The sequence below is a fragment of the Ctenocephalides felis genome, unplaced genomic scaffold (genome assembly GCF_003426905.1).
Source record: "Ctenocephalides felis isolate EL2017-DRISC unplaced genomic scaffold, ASM342690v1 CF-g0.4_SCAFFOLD_01604, whole genome shotgun sequence".
NCBI lineage: Eukaryota > Metazoa > Arthropoda > Insecta > Siphonaptera > Pulicidae > Ctenocephalides > Ctenocephalides felis.
This window is the reverse complement of record NW_020537758.1, coordinates 7,523,233-7,541,810: the sequence shown is the minus strand read 5'-3', so window position 1 is coordinate 7,541,810 and position 18,578 is coordinate 7,523,233. Positions and strand designations below refer to the sequence as shown.

Sequence of the window (18,578 nt, the reverse complement as noted above, 5' to 3'; positions counted from 1 at the left end):
TCTTCAGAACCAAAAAAGAAATCTTTACCATTTATTTCCAAATTGTACCGCAGTCTTCTATATCCTCCTCCCACTTGCTATGTATCATTTATCTAATATTGGTGGTCGTAGATGTTGATGATCGTCAAAACTTAAAAAACCTTTACAAACATTTTAATAATTGTATTTTAGTCTTCTATATCAAATTGTATCTCAATATTCTATATCCTCCCCCTCTTCATAATGTATCATTCATTTACCATTGGTGGTCGTAAATTATTGATATTGATGACCTTCAAAATTCTAAAAAAAATCTTAATCGTCATTTTTAAAATTGTTCCTTAGTCTTCTATACCCTCTCCCCATTTACATTGTGTATCATTTACTGGTCGTCGTAGGTGTTGTGTTCGTGTGTATGTTTTTTTGTGGTTCATGTGTCGTCGTCCTAATCATCTGCATAGCTGCTTTGTTTTTTCAATATTTTGTTTTTCAGGGGATTACCAGAGGAATACACGATTCGTGTGCGAATCAACTCGTAAGAAATGCTTTTGTTTTTTTGTACCGAAAAAAAACTTTCTTTTCTTTCTAAGAACTTTCTTTTTATTGTTTGAATTTGAGTTTCTTTTGTGTTGTCTTTAATGTTGTAATGTTGTAATAATAATGGTTATTGATTTTTTGTTGGTTTTTGGTTTTTTTGTTTGGGTTTGGTGAAAAGCACTTTTTAGACTGCCGTAAATTGTTTGCGTTTTTGTTATCAGCTCCCGTACTATTTTTACCGCTCATACGTCATTAGTTATAAGTCGTTTTGTGCATTTGTTTAGTAAATCGCGTGTAACTTTTGAACCGTTTGTCTTATTTTAATGAAATATTCGGCAAATTTGTACAAAATTCAATTAACTACAATATTTTCTCACATGATTCTAGTCTATATCAACTCGGTATTCTTTAAAATTGTTAAATTATTAAGGTACTTGTGACAAGTTGTTTATGTAAGTACTTGCAACAAGTGGTTTTGTGCATTTATTTATTTGAATAAACGAAATTGAATATATTCGTAACTTTTGAACCGTTTGTCTGATTTTAATGATATATTCGGCAAATTTGTACAAAATTGAATTATCTACAATATTTTCCTATACACTTTTAGTCTATATCAACTCGGTATACTTTAAAATTATTAAATATTTAAGGTACTTATAACAAGTTGTTTATGTATGTAAATACTTGCAAGGGGTTTTGTGCATTTATTTATCAAATCACAATCACGTGTAACTTTTGAACGGTTTGTCTGATTTCAATGAAATATTCTGCAAATTTGTACAAAATTAAATTATCTACAATATTTTCTCACATGATTCTAGTCTATATCAACTCGGTATACTTTAAAATTATTAAATTTTTAAGGTACTTGTAACAAGTTGTTCATGCAGGTATTTGTAACCCTTATTTTTATGCATTTGTTTATTAAATTTTTTTGTAACTTTTGAACCGTTTGTCTGATTTCAATGAAATATTCTGCAAATTTGTTTAAAATTAAACAATTTACAATACTTTCTAATACGACTATGCTCTACAGCAACTCGGTATACTTTGAACTTAAAAAAATATATTACTAGTACTTGTAACAAGTGGTTCTATGCATTTATTTATTAAATCTTTAGCAACTTTTAAACCATTGTTTTGATTTTAATCAAATATTAGGCAAATTTGCAAAAAATTGAGTGGTTTAGAGTAATTTTTAAATACTATGATGATCTACAGCAACTCGGTATACTTTAAAACTACAAAAATTAGAAAAATTAGGAGTACGTTTTTTGCTGTGATGCATTTTTTCATGAAATTTCTTGTAACTCTTAAACGGTTTGTCTGATTTAAATATTATATTGATATATATATATATATATATATATATATATATATATATATATATATATATATATTGAGCAAATTTATTTAAAATTAAATAATCTATATTGTTTTCTAATAGTGTAATAACCAAGAACAACTTGGTATACTTCAAAATCGTTAATGAAAATTGGCATTGATATAACTAGTTAATATTCCAAGTCAAGTTTGTCAGAGTACAAGAATTTGTTTGATTATTTATAACTTTCAAAGTACGCTTTAAATTTGTACAGAATATTCAGCAAATTTGTTGTTTGTTTATAGTATTTTCTAATATTATAATACTCTACAGCAACTCGGAATACTTTGAAATCGTAATTGAAAATCGAAAATTTATCTGATTACTTTTATGGTACAGTAATTTGTTAAATTATTTATAACTTTTAAAATACGCTTCATATTTATATAGCATTTTTGACAAAATTATTCAAAATTATATAATAAATAATATTTTTTTATATCATACTAGTATATATCCTTAGTATATTAGTTTATCTTTATAACTTAGTATACTTTAAAAAAAATATTGTAACCCAAAATCAATTCGAACGCGCTTAAGGTCCAAAAGTATTTTGTTTGTACTAGTGCAATAATTTGTTAGATTTTAGATAACTTTTTAAATAAGGGTTTGATGTATATATATACTAAACTAATTTGCACAAAATTGAATAATCTTAACACTTTCTAACATCATTTTACTCTGAAACAACTCGGTATACTCCAAAACCTCTACTGAAAACTGAATAGTAATTATTACTTGTAACAGTATATTTGCTTGTAAGATCATTCATAACTTTAAAATATACGCGTTGGATTTATATAGTAGTATTTATATAGCAAATTTACTCAAAATTAAATAGTCTACGACTTTTACTAACGACAAAGTACTCTAAAGCAACTCTGTATACTCATAAATTGTCATAAAAAATGTGAAATATTCTCGACGCGTTTCTGTATGAAAAAATGCATCACAACTAGGAAGACACGAATTTTTCCCTTGGGCTAAAAAGTGCTTGAAAGTCTTTAATTTACTAAATTTTAATTTACTACTTCTTCTGTTGCAGTTTCTGTACTAATTTGAACAATAACACTACTAACTATCTGTACTAATTATTGAAAAAAACACTATTTTTTCATATTGATCACTATTTGTGTTCTGTGTTTGTCTCCGAATTTGTGTGTTTTTTTATCCTATGTAGAAAATTTATAGTAAAATTTTGTAGAAAAATAGTTATGGTGTTCTTAGATTATATTTTTATAAATATCATAAGTATTTTCATATATTAAATGCATACTACACTTTTCGAAGTATATTAAATTAAAAATCATACAAAAACCTTAAATAGACTTTTCATCTTATTTAATTTTTTTTAAATATTAGAACAATACACAAAGTGCGCTGTATGACATTTAATTTTATATTATTATTAAAAATGCATCTATATCATAAACAAATATTTTTTTCCCGTAACCAAAGGATTGTTTTAAATTTAAAAATTACATATTATTTTTTATATGCATTATAACATAGTTGTTTTTAATATTTCTCATAAAAGTTTTATACACCGTCGTAATAAGTTTCCTTCGTAGCTTTTAGCTGTTGGTTGTAACCTTTTCAATACTTTTTAAAACTTTCCGAAGAAGTTTTAAAGCTGTTAAAAGTTTCTGAAATTTTATTGTGAATCCGATATATAAATATATATATATATACATATATATACATATATATATATATATACACGAATTCCCATTTTATTCTCTGTTATAGATTGGAGATATTTTTTTAATTTTTACTAAATATTTCTTAAATTTGTTCCATGTTGATAAAAACAATTATATACTTTGAAAGCTCTTGAATTTTTTATATTTTTTAAGAAATACAAAAATTCAAATAATTTCTGATAGTTATTTAAAATAAAGTTTCAAATTTGAATCCGAAGCTTTGAAGTCGGATTGGCATATGTCATTTTTTTAAGTTTTTGCAAATATTAGGTTGTCAAATATCTCCCTTCCGCTTTTTTGCTCTTGGTTTATAATACAAAAAGGCGGAAGGGAGATATTTGACAACCTTATATTTTAAAAAAAATTATTCAAAGCATATAAAAACAATTGCACAGTTATATAGGTAATAAAATTAGTTTTAATTATGTGTAATTATAAAATTATATATATGACTACACATATTTTTAAAAAAATTCTGAAAGACGCGTTTGGTTTTTGTTACTAAACAAATTACACAGATGTAAAGCTAATAAAATTGACTTTAATTCTGTATAATTAAAACATAATATATATAATCACAATTATATTTATTATCATCCAATCTATAAGGACGCATTTTCCTACAATACAATTCTATCCCCAGACATACTGTGTAGTTTTTTAGTTTTCCAGAGTAAATAAACTACAAAAATTTTCTAGTTCATGTCAGAAACTATTTTCCAGTTTCGATAGCTACTAACTGTGCTATTTTCTACACGGGAACTTTTTGTAATTGAGATTTAGAATCGGAATCTCGGAAAAACGTCTATAATAAATCTTACCGGGTTTATTACTTTCAACAAAAGATGGAGAATATATATATATATATATATATATATATATATATAAATAAATAATTATATATATATATATATATATATATATATATATATATTATTAAATTGTGTTTTAAAATGTTTCTAAAGGATATCAAGTATAAAATATCCTTCGATCAATTTAAACGTTTTTCCGCCAAACATCAAATATTAAAATGGGACCGGATATTTTCTTCGCAAAAGGGGGTTAAATAGGTATTGAAAAGGGAAAAATGGGGGAAAATGGGGGTTTGTTATGTCACTACCAGCCCCTGTTTGAGGTTCGATTTTAAGATTTGTGCATAATGGTTTTGCCCATTAAAATAAATATCTGTTTATAAAGATGTACGACGGTGTATCTTAAGGTACTCTCAGAATAAAATATTTAATCTATATATATATATATATATATATATATATATATATATATATATATATATTCAATTATATTGAAAAAATCCGAAAACAAATAAAAAAAACTCTAACTTTGTCTGAAACTTTTCGCCCCGGGTTGGAAATTAAAAGCGAATTCTCTTGTAACAAAAACATCCCTTCGAACAAAAAGGATTTTAAGAAAGTTTCTTCTCGAGAACAAAAACACTATTTTCAAATGTCTCAATAGATTTATCTCCCTTCGTTCTAATTGTAAAGGAGCTTTTTAGGAGATAAGTTGGTGAAACTTTTGCACTAAAAAAAATTATCATTTATCAAAATTGAAATTGTAACATGAGATAATTTTTTTTATGTTTAGGCATTCGTATGATTTATAAGAGATATTTTACATAATATTAAAGCATACAAATTTATAGAGAATTTTATCTAGAATATTCTTGTCTAATAAAAAAAACTTCTATCTGGTTTAACACAAAAGTTTTTCTTAATAAAAACTCGAAAAATTGACATTGTTTTAAACTTATTTGTTTTATTTAATAAGCGCTTATAACTTTTGTAAGAGACATATTAGAAAATATTAATATATACCAATATATGGATAATTTTATCTAATTTTCACTTGTTTAACACAAATTTCTTTTATCTAGTTTCACAAAAAAGTTTTTTAATAAAAACTGTAAAAAGTACAGATTAAATTTCGCCATTATGTAAGAAAACTTATTTTTCATTTTTTATGTTTAGGTTTTTGTAGGATTTATAAGAGATTTTTTACAAAATATTGAAATATACCAATTTATATAGAATTTTATCTAGAATATACTTGTCTAATACAAAAAAGTTCTATCTGGTTTAACACAAAGGTTTCTCTAATAAAAATTGAAAAAAGCACTAATTAAATTTTGCCATGATATTAGGAAAACCTAATTTGCAATTTTTCATTTAAGCTCTTGTAGGATTTATAACAGATATTTTAAAAAATATTAATATATACCAATTTATGGATAATTTTATCTAGTTTTCACTTTTCTAACACATTTTTTTCTATCTAGACCAAAAACCAGTTATGCATTTGTAATTTCATTTTATAGAATTATTCTAAGGCATTATTTAAAACAATTGTATTGTCTACATTATAGTAAAATTAAAGTAATTTTTATTTTCTTCATCATCGTAAAAAATATGTTAGTAAAACTAAAAACTTTAAGAAAAAAATGTCTACAATTTTTTATTTTTACTGAAATTATTTATATTTTATGATAGAAATTATTTTTATAAAATACAAGAATTTTCCTAAATTTTATTAACGCTTACGTATTGCAAATTTACTTTTTCAAATTCCTTTTTATTAAATAACAATTTATAACTAAAAAAATGCATTTTGTATTCTACAATAGTAATTATATATAGCAACTAGTTTTTAAGTAATACTATAAAATAACATGAATGCATATACATACATATACATCTTTATTCAAAGGTTAAAAATACTCACAAATTAAACTAAAAGTTTTGCTATTTTTTTTTATATATATTCACTTGTTGTACAATATTGTAATTTAAGTATGATGTTCTATAATATGTTTAGTATAAAAACAAATAAAAAAACCTACAAGTTCCTTAAGTAACATTTGATGTATTCATAATTTTATGTGTAAATGTTCTCTGGAGTCCAAGTATGTTTTTTGATGAATGCATGTATGCTCAAAAAGATTGTTGTATATATATATATATATATATATATATATATATATATATATATTATGTGTGTGTATGTATGTATACGTATGTGTGTATTTAATTAAATGTATGTACACATCTATCTATTATCAGTAAATATTGATTTCATTTAAAATCCTATCTATCGGTTCAACGAATAAATTGACTATTTCGTTTGGCGGCCTCGGAAAATATTTAGAGTTATGAAATACAGGCAACATACTCGTATAACGTGATGATTTATCGCCTTTTGCAACTTTTTTAATGTTTTTGTTTTCCACATTTATATTTCGAAACATTTTCCACAGATACTGTGGAAACTATGCGCTTTTAGTTCGGATAATAAAAGTTCGGAAAATAATATGTATATATATATATATATATATATATATATATATATATATATATATATATATATATATATATACTAATTCTTAAATACTATTTTTTTTAAATAACATATAAAATTTACATATAAAAAAATATTTTGTCAGTATTTTTTTCTTGTATTTAATTTGTTTGTAAAGAAATTATATTTAGGTTCAAATTATCTATCTAATAAGACCTTTATTAAAGCAATTTACCTTAACAGGCGATCTTAAATCCCTATAAAATACCTTTCCATTCTAAAAATGCAAAGTAGGCTTATATTACATTCTTTTGGAAATATATCAAGATCAATTTTGATTCGTTTTTGTCGCACGGGAAATCTTGTGAACAGAAATCGATTCATCAACCCTGTGTAATATAAATACATTGATATATATATATATATATATATATATATATATATATATATATATATATATGTATGTATGTATATATATGTATATGTATATATCGAGGTATCAAGTTATTTAGAATAACAAATGAGGCGAAATATTCGCGTATGTAAAAAAAAGTTCACGGAAGAAAAACGAGAGAAAATAACTTTTCTCGAAACGGGGTTCTAAATCAAAATAGTGTCACTGGAAAAAGGCACGTTTTCAATAACTGATAATACATAATATATTAAGCTTGTCAGGACGAACCGTTTGTTGGACGAATTTCAAATATCAAAAATCCAGAAAGACATAAAATGGACTTGTGCACCGAGGAGAAAAAAATACACTTATTTATATAATTTACAACTTTGTTGATTATGATTTACATAGAAGAATCTATCAAATGTAACGATTTCATATATCTACAGTAGTTCACCCACTTTTTCTATTTTCCGCACAAAAGAGTCAATTTTCCATAAACCCATTTGCCAATAATTTTCCTATACCGTATGAAATCGCTATTTTGTTATCGCCTCGTCTACATTTTCCGTAATTCGATGTGGAAAACTGGATTTTCTACTATCGAATAGGAAAATATACACGTTATATATATATATATATATATATATATATATATATATATATATATCGAATCAGAATCCGGTACGGTGGAGACGCCGATACTTTTCGATATACTAAAATTATTTATTAATTTATTTATTTTAAGTCTCGATTATATAATATACTATTATATTATAGAAAATATAATATATATATATATATATATATTTGTGAATATAAAATATAATACTTATATAACAAATTGCATTAATTACTTTGCATTGCTATTAATGACATGTGGTTTGAATTTTGCAAATAAATCATAGTTTGCGAATAAAATTGTATCATGTCATCATAGTTGACATTTTTAGCAATAACATATCACAACTTCATTATTCTCGTGTATAAACGGTTTGTGATATAAATAACACATATGGTATAAATATCACAAAATCACATATTTTTTCGTTATAAATTCGATTTTGACTCATTTTGCAAAACAAATTATTTTAACAAAAATATAGTACTTGATTACTTTCTTCTGCAAATTTATTTCCGTAATGGTTATAAAAAATAATGTTTATTATAGATATAATACTTGCAGGAATAGAAATTGAAAAGGTTGAACTGAAAATAAACAAAATCAATATTGAAATATATAATAATAGGATTTAAAAAAAAAATTTAAAACTCTGTATTTTGGACTAAATTATTTCAACAAAAACAATTATTAAAAAAATTATATATAAATAACTTTCTTATACATAAAACTTATATAGTCAATTTTATGTTTAATAATGTAAGAAAAATTATAAACTTAATATATATTTGTAACCTCAATCGTTTTTGATAAACTCATAAAATAAAACATTGTAAAAATTGTGAGGGGTTTTTGTGCCTAATTTTAAATTCACCATTTTTAAAATCATTTTTATCTTTTGATTTTCACAACTTTTATATTTATAAATAACTTTTATATTTTTTAAACTTATCAAATATTTTTTATAATAATACACTTTTTATTTATAACTTCAAACTTTTTAAATAAGCACAATAAGCAATTTTCAATACATTTGGTGAAAGCAAATTTTAGTTTTAGTATGTGCAGTTTTTTTAAACCAAAATCAATACTTCAAAGATAAAATTCAAATTCTTTAAGTTTTGGAATAATTTAAAAATGTATAAATGTACAAAAAAATTGTTTGTTTTAAACTGTTCCTGAAGAAGTCCTAAAAGGATTAAAATAATGTAAAATACGAAAAATTAAATATGTAATTTATTGAGGAAAATAAGAAGCTTTTAGCTATATATATATATATATATATATATATATATGTATATATATATAGAATTTTGTGATATGAGTGGAACGAATATTAAATGTTAAATATGAACAATACAATACTCAGATTTTTGACGCACACTTTATTTAATAATTACAGACGTTTCGAGACCAAGGTATGCCTCATCTTCAGTGTAATTTCAAAAACAGTTACTTATATACTACACTATTTTCTAATTAACTGAAATGAAGGTTTTGTGACATTTTTCTAATTTTTTTTAAATGACTCAAAAACTTCGTTTCGCGCACTCTTTTTTATTTGGCTTAGTAAAAACTAGATAAAATTCGCTACATATTCCTATAATCTATTACAAATACTCACATACGAAAAATTCAAATAAATTAGGTTTGAACTCGCTACAATATGTCCAAGTTTTCAATTTGCAATACACGTAATATATACTTAGGGTTGTACTCATTTTAATTAAAAAATATTTATAATAGCATTATAAGTCATATTTTATTATTTAACTTTATATTGTATACTGTTTTCCTAATAAATACAGTTAGGAGCTTGATTTAGCCTAAAAGTGCACGCAACCTGGATCGACCCTTTGTTTTAGGTTACCGTGCATACGAAAAATCTTGGGAAAACTTTTGGTTCTATGTTCACTCTTAGCTATGAAAATTTTTATGAATTAAATTATCTAAATATCAGTTTATGATGTATTATTCATAATGTAATTTAAAAAATATGCTAAAATTGAATATTCAACATTTTAGAAGAGTATTTATAAAGACGTATACATTTATCTCAGTTTTTTCATTACAATAATTCATTATAATAATTTTCATTACATTAATTTCATACATGTGGGACATTTTTCTACATTTTTTCAAATAACTCAAAAACTTCGTTCCACACATTTTTTTCTAGTTTGCTTAGCAGAAACTAGATTAAATTTACTACAAATAAATACAGTTAGGAGCTTGTTTTTGCCTAAAAGTGCACGCAACCCGAATCGACTCTTTGTTTTAGGTTAACGTGCAAACGCAAAATCTTGGGAAAACTTTTACTTCTGTTTTTACTCTTAGCTATATTTTTTTTATAAATTAAATTATCTAAATATCAGTTTATGATGTATTATTTGTAGTATTATGTGTAGTATATAAGTAACTGTTTTTGAAATTACACTGAAGATGAGGCATCCCATGGTCTAGAAACGTCTGTAATTATTAAATAAAGTGTGTGTTAAAAATCTGAGTGTTGTAACATTTAATATATATATATATATATATATATATATATATATATATATGAAGTAGTTATTTATTCTGTAAAAATTGTAAACAAATTAGTAGTAGGTATATTAAGTACATTTATTTATTTGCATGAATACTATGTAATTAGTCAAATTTATCTAATTAGCCTAACATATAACTAATTCACCTAGAAGTATATTCACCATCTATAAAAATATTCAACAAAAATTTTCTAACAATAAATAATTCCAGCCTATCAAAAGCATCGAAATCTCTTAACCGCATGACCTTGTAGCTTAGATAAAACTTCTCTAACCAAAACCTCTGTCTCTAACTTTTTCTTCTGCAGCCTAAAACTTACCACATTTTGTAACGATTATAACTAATATTAATATTTTATTTTTTTATTTAGCATATCATTTTACTACGAAATCAGCAAAGAGCACGAGTACATTTGCTCCAGGCCGGAGGACAACGGAATGCACCAGTGCTCCGGGTTGCCGCCCTATAGGTTAGGGGCAAGGGAATGCTTTAGCCCTGCTCAGCCCTATAGTCTTAATTTGCCTACGGAGAACTCGTGTGTTGACTGGAATAGGTAAATATGATAAATGACACAGTAATAAATTATATTTTATATAACAATTAACGGAAAAAGTAGAAAAAAGTCCCGAATTTTCTATTGCATTTATTAAAAAATCGATTTCAAAGTCATTTTATTCAAATCTTTTATATCGGAGTGTATATAACTGTTTACAGGGATTTTTTGTAAATTTTATCTAGTTTCTGCTTAGCTAACTAGAAAACAATGCCATGTTGAGTTATTTTAAAAAAATGTAGAAAAATGTCCCAAATCCTTTATATGTGTCATTGTTGCGCGCGAGCAAGTGCGATTTATTTAAAAAGTATATATATTTAAAAAGTTTATGTAACAGTATATACATTTTTTTAATGGCCTTGTGGCAAATTTTATCTAGTTTCTGCTAGGCCATTTAAAAAAAAATGTGTGCGGAACGAAGTTTTTGAGTTATTTATAATATACATATACATATATATATATATATATATACATTTGAAAAACTGTAGAAAAAGGTCTCGAATTTTCTATTGGATTTATCAAAAAATCGATTTCAAAGTCGTTGTGTGCAAAACTTTTATATCAAAGTGTATATAAATATTAACACGGATTTGCAGTAAATGTTATCTAGTTTATAACTAGAAAAGAATGTCTAGTGCAAAGTTTTTGAATTATTAAAAAAATGTAGAAAAATGTCTCGAAATTTCTATTGCATCTATCAAAAAATCAATTGCAAAGTCATTTTAGCCAAAAAATTTATATCGGAGTGTATATAACTATTTACATAGACTTGTAGTAAATTGTATCTAGTTTCTGCTAAGCTATTTAGAGAAAAATGCTATGTACAAAGTTTTTGAGTTGTTTAAACAAATGCAGAAACATGACTCAAATGTATATAATTGATTAAATGTTATAAATAATTATGAAATAAAAAAAAACTAAGATATATGTATATATCTTTATAAATACTCTTCTAAAATGTTAAATATCCGATTTTTGCATATTTTTTAAATAACATTATAAACAATACATCATAAACTGATATTTAGATAATTTAATTTATAAAAATTTTCATAGCCAAGAGTAAAAACAGAAGTAAAAGTTTTCCCAAGATTTTGCGTATGCACGTTAACCTAGAACAAAGGGTCGATCCAGGTTGCGTGCACTTTTAGGCAAAAACCAGCACCTAACTGTATTTATTAGGAAAACAGTATACAATATGAAGTCAATAAAATATGACTTATAATACTATTATAAATACTTTTTAATTAAATTGAGAACAACCTTACGTTTGTATTTCGTATATTGCAAATTGCAAACTTGGACATGTTGTAGGGAGTTCAAACCTAATTTATTTGAATTTTTCGTATAGGAGTGTTTGTGATAGTTTATAGGAATATGTTATTCAAAGAAATGTAGGAAAATGTTCCCCAGAATTTTCTATTGCATTTATCAAAAAATCGATTTCAAAGTCATTTTATTCAAAACTTTTATCTCGAAGTGTATATAAATGTTTTCACGGATTTCTAGTAAATTTTATCTAGTTTTTGCTAAGCAAATAAAAATAAAGCGCCCGGTACAAAGTTTTCGAGTTATCAAAAAAAATTATTTCTAAAAAAAATCTTTAATCAAATTATACCAATTTACAAACAAAATAAACAAAAATATCTATCATGTTAGGTAAAATTACAATTTATCAATATCAGACATTCCATAATTATTGCAACAAACATGTGATTATGTATAAAATTGATTAAATATTATAAATAATTATGAAATAAAAAAAAACTAAGATAAATGTATACGTTCTTTATAAATACTTTTCTAAAATGTTAAATATTCAATTCTTGCATATTTTTTAAATTACGTTATAAAAAATACATCATAAACTGATATTTAGATAATTTAATTTATAAAAATTTTCATAGCTAAAAGTAAAAATTGAACTAAAAGTTTTCCCAAGATTTTACGTATGCACGTTAACCTAAAACAAAGGGTTGATCCAGGTTGCGTGCACTTTTAGGCAAAAACAAATCCCTAACTGCATTTATTAGAAAAACAATATACAATATGTAGTCAAATAATAAAATATGACTTATAATACTATTATAAATATTTTTTAATTAAATTGAGTACATCTCTATGTTTATATTACGTGTATTGCAAAATGCAAACTTGGACATATTGTAACGAGTTCAAACCTAATTTATTTGAATTTTTTGTATAGGAGTGTTTGTAAGAGATTATAGGAATATGTAGTACATTTTATGTAGTTTGTGCTATGCTAATAAAAATAGAGTGTCTGGTACAAAGTTTTTGAGTTATTTAAAAAAATGTAGAAAAATGTCCCCAATTTTCTATTGTATTTATCAAAAAATCGATTTCAAAGTCATTTTAGCCTAAACTTTTATCTCGGAGTGTGTATAACTGTTTACACGGATTTGTAGTAAATTTTATCTAGTTTCTGCTTAGCTAAAAAAGAGTGTGGGGTACAAAGTTTTAGAGTTAATTAAAAAAATGCAGAAAAATGACCCGAATCCTCCATATATTGTTCTAGTTACAGATGTTCTGAAGTCTCGTATACTTATATAATTTGATTTTTGAATATACTAATTACAAATATTTGATATTAATATATAAATATTTTTATTTTTTCAGATATTATACAAATTGCACACAACTAGGAGGAAATCCATTTCAAGGAACAATTTCTTTTGACAATATTGGACTAGCGTGGGTTGCAATTTTTTTGGTAAGTAGAATAATTTTTTTAATCTAAAAATATTGTAATAGATGCTGTTTAAATTTATATATATATATATATATATATATATATTCAAGTATGTGTCTATATCCCTGTAAATTTGCATTCACTCATTCACACTCTTTTTTGCTCCCTCGGATGGATGCCCCATATATTAGCCTTTAAAATATTCCGTTTGCGATTCGAACCCGGTAATTGATAGGGCATTATTCGCTCAATGGAATCCAAGTGGAATCCGATTTGAATGAAGTTTCTGACAAAAAAAATACTCTGCAAAGCTCCATAAAATGGAGAGCGACGACAACAACACATGTTCGTTGAGAAATTTACATATCAATGGCCCTAATACGAGGGCCAAATTGTTGAAACAAATTCAGAATAAAGCCAAAGGTCGGGAAAAATAAAATTTCAGTTTGAAACGTTTATTTGATGCTGACATGTTTTATCTTATAACAACTATGTCTTATAGTCCTCTATCCCGCATTAAAATATTTCCTAGATATTTTCTACGTCGTGAGCTCAAGACAGGAGATTTTTCATTAAAATTCAGTCCCCGTCCAATGTCGTTTCTATGCAATTTTAATAATGTTCTTTATTCAGTTTAAATTCTCGAAATATTGCCATCAACTTTTACTAAACTAACTTTCTGAAAGACGACGACTTTGAGCAAAGTTTATATTAAAAATAGTTTGTTTTTATTTAAACTTGCAGGAAAAAATTCTAGCAACAAGTAATGGAAATATTTATGCTATAAGAAATTATATTGGAGAGTAAAATTATGTTGAATTTTTACAAAAATAATTTATTTATTGATCGTATTTAAAGAAGGACTAATAAAATATGTATGAACAATGAATTATGGAATTACTTATATATATATATATATATATATATATATTTATATATATATGTGTGTGTGTGTGTGTGTATATACCAATTTATGGTGACATAAAATAATTACGGCGGTTTCAAGAAGACATAAATTTAGTTATATTGCTATAAATTCGCATTTACAACGCTCATAAACTATTACTTAAATACGCCACAAAATAATTATTTTTTAGTGTTATTATACATAAATATTCTACCGATATTATTATTTATTCATGTTTGGTAATCGTAAATTGTTACATTTCAAAACTAGGAAATTCGTTAGTACATCTAAATTAAGATATTATAAATATTTCTTCAACGTATTATCTTTATCATATATTTTTAAATCTAAAAGTCTGTGCTTCAATTGATGTGGTGATTAAAAAAATTATGTATTGAATTTTCTATTCCTCAGACACGCTAGTCTTTTTCAATTCATGTTAAAAATGAAATAGCTAACGGGTAATCCTTAACTTGCTAATTTATGAGGAAAAAAATATTGATGTTAAATATATAATTAACAAATTTCATACTCATTTTTGTTATATTTTTTTCCTAGCTAATTTGTAATCAACTTTATTTTACCATATACTTGTCAGCATTCTCTGCTTAATGTAATAATATATACAGATTGCAAAATAAAATAACAAATATTTCACATATGAAATCTTCAAAAAATTATTTGTAACTGTGGCAATTCTCAGTTATATTTTCTGCAAAGCAAAAAATTTTTAAATGCTTTTTTAAAAAAAATGGAAAATATATTTATATTAATATATATATATATATATATATATATATATATATATATATGTATGTATATTAGGGTGGTCTTCAATATGAACATTTTCGAATTTCCTTACTCCCAGGGGCTCAACTGGTTCCAAATTGATAAAAAAAATTCTCTGAAAGTTTTGGCTTTTAATATTAACTTTTAGATAGTGCGCAATTCAATCAAATTTTGTAAGGAAATAGCATGGACATACATCATAAACTAATATTTAGATAATTTAATTTATGAAATTTTTTACAGCTAAGAGTAAAAACAGAAGTAAAATTTTTCCCAAGATTTTGCGCGTGCACGTTAACCTAAAAGAAAGGGTCGATCCAGGTTGCGTGCACTTTTAGGCAAAAATAGCCCCTAACTGTATTTATTAAGAAAACAATATACAATATGAAGTCAAATAATAAAATATCACTTATAATACTATTATAAATATTTTTTAATTAAATTGAGTACAACCCTATGTTTATATTACGTTTATTGCAAATTGCAAACTTGGACATATTGTAGAGAGTTCAAAACTAATTTATTTAATTTTGTATCGGAGTGTTCGTGATAGATTATAGAAATATAAAGTTTTTTTTATTTAGTTTCTGCTAAGCTAACTAAAAAAGAGTGTGCAGAATGAAGTTTTTGTGTTATTCAAAGAAATATAGAAAAATGTCTCGAATTTTCTATTGCGTTTATAAAAAATCCATTTTCAGAGTCATTTCATTCAACGCTTTTATATCGGATTGTATATAACTGTGTACACGGATTTGTAGTAAATTTCATTTAATTTCTGCCAAGCTAACTATAAAAGAGTGCCAGGTACAAAGTTTTTGAGTTATTCAAAGGAATGGTTTGTAAAAAAAAACCTTAATCAAACTATACGAATTTACATAAACAAAAATATTTTTCATGTTAGGTAAAATTACAATTTGCAATAGCAGACATTTCATAACTATTGCAACAAACTTGTGATTATGTATAAAATTGATTAAATGTTATAAATAATTATGAAATAAAAAAAACTAAGATAAATGTATACGTATTTATTAATACTCAATACTAAAATGTTAAATATTCAATTTTTGCATATATTTTAAATTACATTATAAATAATACATCATAAACTGATATTTAGATAATTTAATTAATAAAAAAAATATAGGTAAGAGTAAAACAGAAGTAAAAGTTTTCCCAAGATTTTGCGCGTGACGTTAACCTGGAACGATGCGTCGGTCTAGGTTGCGTGCACTTTTAGGCAAAAACAAGCCCCTCACTGTATTTATTAGGAAAACAATATATAATATGAAGTCAAATAATAAAAAATGACTTGTAATATTATTATAAATATTTTTTAATTAAATTGAGTACAACAATAAAAGTTAATATTAAGAGCTAAAACTTTCAGGGAATTGTTTTTTATCAATTTGGAACCATTTGAGCCTTTGGGAACAAGGAAATTCGAAAATGTCCATATTAAGGATCACCCTGATATATATATATATATATATATATATATATATATATATATTATGAATATAAATATAAATGAATGAGTGTGTGTGCATATATATGGTGTGTATATGAAATATTAACATGAACCGCACTGGCAGCCTTGCAACATGTTTTGTTTGTTTCTCTTTGTCGGCGCACATAAGCCTTGCTCGGTGCTCCACTCTGCTCCAACCCTCGACCTCACCCTTTCGGCAGGTTGAGCAGAGAGCGTTATAAGCGAGACGGGCGATGGGCGATGGGCGATGGGTGAGAGCTTTAATATTTAATTCCTCGGGAACCGGCAAAACCTCAAAGTTTCGAATACGGAAGTTGGCTCGATCCGACTAACTCCACTCTCTCTCACTACTACTCTCGACTCGACTCGACTCTCTTTCGAGAGAGAGAACAAAGTGGCACACAACTATTCCGCCGATAGTGATAGTGATAGCGGTTTTAGGTACAGGTGACGGCATTCGATTGTTTCTACTGTCACGGAAAAACGTTTGTGCATTGTCGGAAGGCGACTTTTAATGAATTGTCGGGGGAAAGCTATTTCTTGCGGGTAAGAATTGAGACAAAAATTTTATAAAATTCTAACTTAAAATACATACATTATAAGTCGTCATGGTAATTCTTTTTAACTTCCCGTAAGGTAAGTTAGAGCAATGGGCCGAAAATTGAAAATGAAAATTTTTGCATATCTTCAGGTTTCAGAGGTTTCTGAAAATACTGGCATACCTCAGAAAAAATTGATGTGTGTGTGTGTGTACGTTATCGGGGGCAAAGATCAACGGATTAGAACGGTTCAGAAAATATACCTGGTGGCCCATAACACAACCGAAACGAAGTGATAGTGCTGATAGAGAAAAAAAGAATTTACGTATTTTGAAAGTTATGAACCCTAAAGCTTTAGCTAAACCGTGACAATTTTTTGGTTATTGTGGCTAATTTGAATTAATTTTGATCATTTAAGCGTTGGATCCGTAACCGTAAATAACAGTCAAAAATAATGACATGATTGTCCCAAATTTTCAAGAATTAAGACTTTCTGTTGGAACTGTGAATTTCTATTTATATATATATATATATATATATATATATATATATTACGTGGTCTGTTCAAAAAGTACCGGAATTACTAATAATTAAATTTCGCGGTCTGGAGTGTCTGATTGTCAAAATTTTTTTTTTATTGTGTTGGTATACATGCCCCTAAAGTATGATGAAATTTTCAGCTATATTCACTGTTTACTTTGTCTGTGGTAGTCGCTAAGGTTCGACGTGTTTTTCTGAGCTCGGCGATTTTTACAATGGAAGAATTGAAAAGTCAAAGAATTTGTATTAAATTTTGCGTAAAAAATGAAATAAAGTGTTGCAAAGTGCAAAATTCACCAGATATGGCTCCGTGTGACTTTTTCCTATTCCCAAAGTTGAAGGACCCATGAAAGGACGGCGGTTTTCCTCGATTGAGAAAATCGCTGAGAGTGCTCAAGGACATATCAAAAAGTGAATATCAAGGGTGCTTCGAAAATTGGAAAAAACGCTGGCATAAGTGTATTATATCTGGGGGGACTACTTGAAGGGGACCACATTAATGTAGACGAATAATAAATATTTTTTTTGAAAAAACGAAAATTCCGGGTACTTTTTTGAACAGACCAC

General features: G+C 25.7%; 1 protein-coding gene across 1 annotated transcript in view; it reads left to right on the top strand.

The window, feature by feature from the left end:
• LOC113373291 overlaps nt 1–18,578 on the top strand; it is a 213,324-nt gene that overhangs the window by 17,289 nt on the left and 177,457 nt on the right. Inside the window, exons 7-9 of the mRNA XM_026613599.1 lie at nt 473–514; nt 10,852–11,034; nt 13,672–13,765. Coding sequence (XP_026469384.1) covers nt 473–514; nt 10,852–11,034; nt 13,672–13,765 — 319 coding nt within the window. The remainder of the gene's footprint in view (nt 1–472; nt 515–10,851; nt 11,035–13,671; nt 13,766–18,578) is intronic.